This window comes from Leucoraja erinacea, chromosome 7, assembly GCF_028641065.1.
Source record: "Leucoraja erinacea ecotype New England chromosome 7, Leri_hhj_1, whole genome shotgun sequence".
In the NCBI taxonomy this organism is placed as follows: Eukaryota; Metazoa; Chordata; class Chondrichthyes; order Rajiformes; family Rajidae; genus Leucoraja; species Leucoraja erinaceus.
In genome coordinates, this window is record NC_073383.1 from 46,050,891 (window position 1) to 46,059,179 (window position 8,289).

The 8,289-nt window shown below is 42.9% G+C and overlaps 1 protein-coding gene across 1 annotated transcript; it reads left to right on the forward strand.

Moving 5' to 3' along the window:
• Window positions 1-252: 252 nt before the first annotated feature.
• On the forward strand, window positions 253-6,213 carry ndufb3 (NADH:ubiquinone oxidoreductase subunit B3). Its single transcript, XM_055638447.1, has 2 exons — window positions 253-424; window positions 5,919-6,213. The coding sequence occupies exons 1-2, from the start codon at window positions 312-314 to the stop codon at window positions 6,073-6,075; spliced, it is 270 nt and encodes an 89-aa protein (XP_055494422.1). The 5' UTR covers window positions 253-311; the 3' UTR covers window positions 6,076-6,213.
• The last annotated feature ends 2,076 nt before the right edge of the window (window positions 6,214-8,289 follow it).

Genomic DNA, 8,289 nt, shown 5'->3' on the forward strand with positions numbered 1-8,289 from the left:
ACCATCACCCCATGTTTTAACTTCCCGATACCTTTTCCTCATTTCCATGTTGCACTTCACTCCCTCCCATTGTCCAAGTCGCATCAATTGTCCCAATCCAATTTCTAGCTTTTGCAGAATCCCCGTTCCTTTCACAACACCACTGCCACTCCCTAGTGCCAGGTTTTACCCAGTCCCATTCCATGCCTTCATTCACTGCCAGTACCATCTCTTACCCACCTCCAGGGGCAGCCGCGCACGCGCACTGATGGGGAGAGCGCGGAGACTTCCGGCGGCGCGGGCATTTCCGGTTCATTTGGAGGACGCCGACGATGGGACACGGACCGGAGCTGCCGGACTACAGGAGCTGGAGCCCGCGGGGCACCCCGCTGGAGGTGGTGCAGGAGCGGCTGGCGCGGCGGGGCCTTCGGGACCCCTGGGCCCGGTGAGAGCAGGGGCGGGGGCAGTTGCGGGGTCGGAGGGAAGGAAGATTAGCTGGGTAGATCAATGGATGGACGCAGTGGCGGACTGGGTCTAAAAATATTGGTTGCCAGGAGACAAAGGGGGCCCACCCACAACTACAATGCTATCATTTAACAGGGGCCCACTTGCCATCACTTGCTATCACTTCATCAGGGGCCCACTTGCCATCGGGCAAGCTGACACCCTGACCAGTCCGCCACTGGGTGGACGTAGGAGGTGGTGGTGAAGGGGGGAGTGGGGACATAGTGGAGGTGGAGAGATGGGGATGACCATCTGGGTTTTTCTGCCTAACTATTGTTTAGTATATTATAAAGGTCCACACTACCCTTTAAACTAGTATATCAGGTTTTGAAGACAGACAAGCCTATGAAACAAGGCATTGCCGACCATTCAGTTCGGCAAAGACAGGTCACCTTATTTTCAGTTATCAGGACAGTTTAGTTTTATGAGATCAGCACCGTAATTGTACATTTTCATGTAATCCCTGTAATAATACAAAATACATACATTGTCCTATGCTTAGGAACTAGGCAGTGTCTATGCTATTATTTTCCCACTATATGTTTGGATGATCATTCTTGCGAGAAGGAATTGGTCTATGCAGTTGTAGCTGTCCAGCATCTGCATTGCCGATCGGGTGCCAGAACCAATGATGCCAATAAGAGAGCCAAACTTGTAGGAAAGAACTGCATATCCTGGTTTTAATCGAATGTAGTCAAAATGCTGGAGTAACTCCGCAGGAGAGGCAGCATTTCTGGAGGGAAGGAAGGGTGATGTTTCGGGTCGAGATCATTCTTCAGACAATGTCTGAATGAATGTCTAAAGAAGAGTTTCAACCCGAAACGTCACCCACTCTTTCTCTCCAGAGATGCTGCCTGTTCCGCTGAGTTACTCCAGCATTTTGTGTCTACCTTAGAGAGTCAAACTCACTGCCCAAACAGTTGCTGTCACTTTCCCTCGGAAAGACCACCTAGGAGACTCTAGATGTGTAGCAAGGAACTGCAGATGTTGGTTTAAACCGAAAATAGACACAAAAAGCTGAAGTAACTCAGCGGGCCAGAGAGCATCTCTGGAGAAAAGGAATAGGTGACATTTTGACCCGAAAGGTCACCTATTCCTTTTCTCCAGAGATGCTGCCTGACCCATTGAGTTACACCAGCTTCTTGTGTCTATTTTAGGAGACTCTGGATCTGATTTGTGCTTGCATACCTGAGGCATGAGATGGCAAGCATGGGAATAATACTTTAGAGAAAATGTTATCAGCTCACATATGGAACACTGGAGTTCAGTTGTGACCATGCCATGGCCATGCAGGGTCTTGAACAGGAATAAAAAGGATAAATTATCATTCCCTGTTTTAATTCTCCAACTGAGATCAGCCACTCATTGATGATTTAAATTAATCCCAATTTAATTTAAAAGCAAAATACTACAGACACTCTTGGTCTGGCAGTATCAGTTGATAAGGAAATTAATTTAATGTTTCAGGTTAAAGACCCTATGTAAAAATCGGTGAAGAAATAAAATGGGTTTAAAAAAAATTTTACATTGACAGGTGGGTTACATTAGATCGGAAAGGAAGTATCATTGAGTGATAGAGCTGTACAGCATGGAAACAGGCCCTTCGGCTGAATGTATCCATGCCAACCAAGTTGGCATTCTGGGCTGGTCCCATTTACCTGCATTTGACCCTAAACCCTACCAGTCCATATAGCTGTCCAATTTATAGAGTATATTTGATATGGTGAGGCCAGGATGTTAATGAGCCATCTAATTTTATTTAGATTGAAGATGGTGAGAGAGAACATAGATTAACATGTAATAGCTGGGAAATACAGATTGATTCTGTTGGAAACACCCAGCATATCAGATGGTGTTAATAAAGAGTTATCAACTCAGGCAGGAGTAGTGATTTCCCAGATTTTTTTCATGGATGGATGACCTGCAGTAGACATAACTAGTTCTGATGCAAGCAGATGTAAGGTTGCTTTGGCAAGTAAGGTGAAAGTAAATCCAAAGGGTTTCTACAGATATATTAATAGCAAAAGGATAACGAGGGATAAAATTGGTCCATTAGAGAGTCAGAGTGGACAGCTATCTGCAGAGCCAAAAGAGATGGGGGAGATATTGAACAATTTATTTTCTTCGGTATTCACCAAGGAGAAGGATATTGAATTATGTGAGGTAAGGGAAACAAGTAGAGTAGCTATGGAAACTATGAGATTCAAAGAAGAGGAAGTAATTACACTTTTGAGAAATATAAAAGTGGATGTCTCCAGGTCCGGACAGGATATTCCCTAGGACATTGAGGGAAGTTAGTATAGAAATAGCAGGGGCTATGACAGAAATATTTCAAATGTCATTAGAAACGGGAATAGTGCAGGAGGATTGGCGTACTGCGCATGTTGTTCCATTGTTTAAAAAGGGGTCTAAGAGTAAACCTAGCAATTATAGACCTGTTAGTTTGATGTCAGTGGTGGGCAAATTAATGGAAAGGATACTTAGAGATAATATATATAAGCATCTGGATAAACAGGGTCTGATTAGGAACAGTCAACATGGATTTGTGCCTGGAAGGTCATGTTTGACTAATCTTCTTGAATTTTTTGAAGAGGTTACTCGGGAAATTGATGAGGGTAAAGCAGTGGATGTTGTATATATGGACTTCAGTAAGGCCTTTGACAAGGTTCCTCACGGAAGGTTGGTTAAGAAGGTTCAATTGTTGGGTATTAATGGTGGAGTAGCAAGATGGATTCAACAGTGGCTGAATGGGAGATGCCAAAGAGTAATGGGGGATGGTTGTTTGTCAGGTTGGAGGTCAGTGACTAGTGGGGTGCCACAGGGATCTGTGTTGGGTCCACTGTTGTTTGTCATTTACATCAATGATCTGGATGATGGTGTGGTAAATTGGATTAGTAAGTATGGAGATGATACTAAGATAGGTGGGGTTGTGGAAAATGAAGTAGATTTTCAAAGTCTACATAGAGATTTATGCCAGTTGGAAGAGTGGGCTGAAAGATGGCAGATGGAGTTTAATGCTGATAAGTGTGAGGTGCTACATCTTGGCAGGACAAATCAAAATAGGACGTACATGGTAAATGGTAGGGAATTGAAGAATGCAGGTGAACAGAGGGATCTGGGAATAACTGTGCACAGTTCCCTGAAAGTGGAATCTCATGTAGATAGGGTGGTAAAGAAAGCTTTTGGTGTGCTGGCCTTTATAAATCAGAGCATTGAGTATAGAAGTTGGGATGTAATGTTAAAATTGTACAAGGCATTGGTGAGGCCAATTCTGGAGTATGGTGTACAATTTTGGTCGCCTAATTATTGGATGGTTGTCAACAAAATAGAGAGAGTACAGAGGAGATTTACTAGAATGTTGCCTGGGTTTCAACAACTAAGTTACAGAGAAAGGTTGAACAAGTTAGGGCTTTATTCTTTGGAGTGCAGAAGGTTAAGGGGGGACTTGATAGAGGTCTTTAAAATGATGAGAGGGATAGACAGAGTTGACATGGATAAGCTTTTCCCACTGAGAGTAGGGAAGATTCAAACAAGGGGACATGACTTGAGAATTAAGGGACAGAAGTTTAGGGGTAACATGAGGGGGAACTTCTTTACCCAGAGAGTGGTGGCTGTGTGGAATGAGCTTCCAGTGAAGGTGGTGGAGGCAGGTTCGTTTTTATGATTTAAAAATAAATTAGATAGATATATGGACGGGAAAGGAATGGAGAATTATGGTCTGAGCGCAGGTATATGGGACTAGGGGAGAATACGTGTTCGGCACGGACTAGAAGGGTCGAGATGGCCTGTTTCCGTGCTGTAATTGTTATATGGTTATAAGCAGAAAGCGAGTTATGTGAAATTGTTAAATTTAATAATGAGCGGGTCAGGCAGAATCTGTGAAGGGAATGGACAGACAATGTTGTTCGTTGGGGCCCTCTTTCAGACTGTTGGAGATGGAAAACTGAAAAAGATATGTGGGGGTGAGACAAAGCCTGACATGTGGTAGGTGGACAGAAGTGAGGAGTGGTTGATTGGCATTGGGTAGCGGAAGTGAGAAAGGCTACAGTTGAAAAGGAGAATAATGGATGTTAAAAAGAACAGCACCACATATTCCACTTGGGTAGCTTACAACGCAATGGTATGGACATTGAATTCTTCAAATTCAAGCACTCCAGTCTTTCCTGTCTCCACCTCCATCCATTTCTCTCCACCATTTTCCATTCTCCCTTCTTATACTCATTTCTCACCCCTGAATCCCAGATTTACCTCATCCCACCTCTTTCTATCATCCCCATCCATTTCCACCCATATTCCACCCATGTAAAGACGATTTCCCTCCTCTTCTTTCCTTATATAATGCCCTTTTGTCTCCTTTTCATTTCCAGCCTCTCTCTTACTCCACCCACCTGCCAATCATCCGTTTCCCACCTGTTTCCACCTATCACTTGTCAGGCTTTGCTCCACCCCCACCTCTATTTTCCAGCTTTCTTTCCTGGTCTACTCCACCAGTCTGAAAAAGTATCCAAACCTAAAATATTTCTGCACATTCCCTCCACAGATGCTGCCAGACCCATTCAGTTCCTCCATCTTTTTTTCTACTTGACATAAAACACCTGTCTTTTTACCTCTTCCCTTCATTCTATCCAGGAGCCAAACAGTACTTTCAAGTGAACCAGTGTTTTGTTTGCACTTCCTCCAATCGAGTGTACTGTATTCAGTGCTCACTGTAAGATCTTATAGTGGAGAAACCAAATGTAGATGACAAGAGCACTTTGAGGAGTGTTTGCATGTGCAACCCCCAGCTTCACTACATCTCTCACTTCAGTTTTCTGTACCACCCCTAATCTAACCTTGCTGTCCGTGGGCTCCTGTATTGTTATAATAAAGCATGTGAAACAGCGCATCACACAACTCAATATTCAACGGTTTCAGAGAACAAACATTCTCTTTGTATCAGAACTGGTCCGATCTACTGTTAACTATTCACCTGTAATTTTTGAAATTTTGTTCTCTGATAAAACTTTCTGATAAGCTGTGTTTGTGTTCTCTCTCAGATCCTCATGAACCTATCATTAACCTATGGCCTCATCAACACTATCCTCACCACAACTCTAGCTGCACCTTTTCGGAGATACTCCCTTTGTCGTCCATCTCTTTCTGTAACCTTAACTTGTTTTTTCACTTTCATTGTTCTGAAACATTAGCTCTGATTCTTTCCACGTATGCTGCCAGACTTGTTGACTGTTTCCAGCATTTTCCGTGTTTTTTTTATATAGTAGTGATTTATATCTGTTGGAGCTGTTAGTCGCAAATGGAATAGTCACATTGGCAACTTACTATTTTAGTAGGTGTTTGAAATGAGTGACTCTTTTGCGAATGTCACCATGTGATGGAGCTGTGTCAAGACTGACTTAATTTTTGACTATTTTCCATGTTGCCTTGTATCTTTGCAGCAACGAGGCCTGGCGGTACAGTGGAGGCTTTGCTAAACCAATTACTTTCAGCGATGTTTTCTTTCGAGGCTTCAAATGGGGATTTGCAGCGTTTGTTGTAGCTTTGGGTGTGGAATATGCACTACTATCTCCAAAGAAGAACGGAGGACATCATTAGAGAATGGACTCTTAAAACCGTTGAAACTTCCTGGAAGTTTTGTTATCCTCATAACTTTCTTGATTGATGAACAAATAACTATCATTTGAAATGAGATATAAACTTCCTTTTAAGAATAAAACAATCTACTGTTACCAATCAAGTTCTCAGATATTTGTTCTTTGCGGCTGCTTCTCCATTGATTTCCCTGTCATGTGTTTCCTCCTGAAGCTGGGGATTAGCTTTGTTCGAGCTTGACACTCTCCAACATCTGTTCTGTCTGGTTATTCTTTAACCATGTTGAGAGGTTGAATAGGTTGGGTCTCTATTCCATGGAGCGCAGGAGGATGAGGGGCAATCTTATAGAGGTGTACAAAATCATGAGAGGAATAGATAGGGTAGATGCACAGATCCTCATCCAGATCATTAATATATATTGTAAATAGCTGGAGTCCCAGCACTGAGCCTTGCGGTACCCCACTAGTCACTGCCCGCCATTGTGAAAAGGACCCGTTTACTCCTACTCTTTGCTTCCTGTTTGCCAGCCAGTTCTCTATCCACATCAATACTGAACCCCCAATGCCCGTGTGCTTTAAGTTTGTATACTAATCTCTTATGTGGGACCTTGTCGAAAGCCTTCTGGAAGTCTAGATACACCACATCCACTGGTTCTCCCCTATCCACGCTACTAGTTACATCCTCGAAAAATTCTATAAGATTCGTCAGACATGATTTACCTTTCGTGAATCCATGCTGACTTTGTCCAATGATTTCACCATTTTCCAAATGTGCTGTTATCCCATCTTTAATAACTGACTCTAGCATTTTCCTCACTACCGACATTAGACTAACTGGTCTGTAATTCCCCGTTTTCTCTCTCCCTCCCTTTTTAAAAAGTGGGGTTACATTAGCTACCCTCCAATCCTCAGGAACTACTCCAGAATCTAAAGAGTTTTGAAAGATTATTACTAATGCATCCACTATTTCTGGAGCTACTTCCTTAAGTTCTCTGGGATACAGCCTATCTGGCCCTGGGGATTTATCGGCCTTTAATCCATTCAATTTACCCAACACCACTTCCCGACTAACCTGGATTTCACACATTCCTCCAACTCCTTTGACCCACGTACCCCTGCTATTTCCGGCAGATTGTTTATGTCTTCCTTAGTGAAGACAGAACCAAAGTAGTTATTCAATTGGTCCGCCATATCCTTGTTCCCCATCATCAACTCACCTGTTTCTGACTGCAAGGGACCTACATTTGTTTTAACTAATCTCTTTTCGCATATCTATAAAAACTTTTGCAGTCAGTTTTTATGTTCCCTGCCAGTTTTCTTTCATAATCTATTTTTCCTTTCCTAATTAAGCCCTTTGTCCTCCTCTGCTGGTCTCTGAATTTCTCCCAGTCCTCTGGTATGCTGATTCTTCTGGCTAATTTGTACGCATCATCCTTCGCTTTGATACTATCCCTGATTTCCCTTGTTATTCACGGATGCACTACCTTCCCTGATTTATTCTTTTGCCAAACTGGGATGAACAATTTTTGTAGTTCATCCATGCAGTCTTTAAATGTCTTCCATTGCATATCCACCGTCAACACTTTTAGAATTAATTGCCAGTCAATCTTGGCCAATTCACGTCTCATACCCTCAAAGTTACCTTTCTTTAAGTTCAGCACCATTGTTTCTGAATTAACAATGTCACTCTCCATCCTAATGAAGAACTCAACCATATTATGGTCACTCTTGCCCAAGGGAGCACGTACAACAAGACTGCTAACTAACCCTTCCTCATTACTCAATACCCAGTCTAAAATAGCCTGCTCTCTCGTTTGTTCCTCTACATGTTGATTTCCCACATACATTCCAAGAAATCCTCTTCCTCAGCACCCCTGCCAATTTGATTCACCCAATCTATATGTAGATTGAAGTCACCCATTATAACTGTTTTGCCTTTGTCGCACGCATTTCTAATTTCCTGTTTGATACCATCTCCAACTTCACTACTACTGTTAGGTGGCCTGTACACAACACCCACCAGCGTTTTCTGCCCCTTAGTGTTTCGCAGCTCTACCCATACCGATTCCACATCCTCCAAACTAATGTCCTTCCTTTCCATTGCGTTAATCTCCTCTCTAACCAGCAACGCTACCCCACCTCCTTTTCCTTTCTCTCTATCCCTCCTGAATATTGAATATCCCTGGATTTTCAGCTCCCAGCCTTGGTCACCCTGGAG

What these genes read in the sequence shown, in the direction of transcription:
- ndufb3 (XM_055638447.1), top strand. Translation starts at nt 312, where the DNA reads ATGGGACACGGACCGGAGCTGCCGGACTACAGGAGCTGGAGCCCGCGG. An exon ending in CTTCGGGACCCCTGGGCCCG is followed by an intron (nt 425 to 5,918) that starts GTGAGAGCAGGG and finishes GTATCTTTGCAG; the next exon opens with CAACGAGGCCTGGCGGTACA.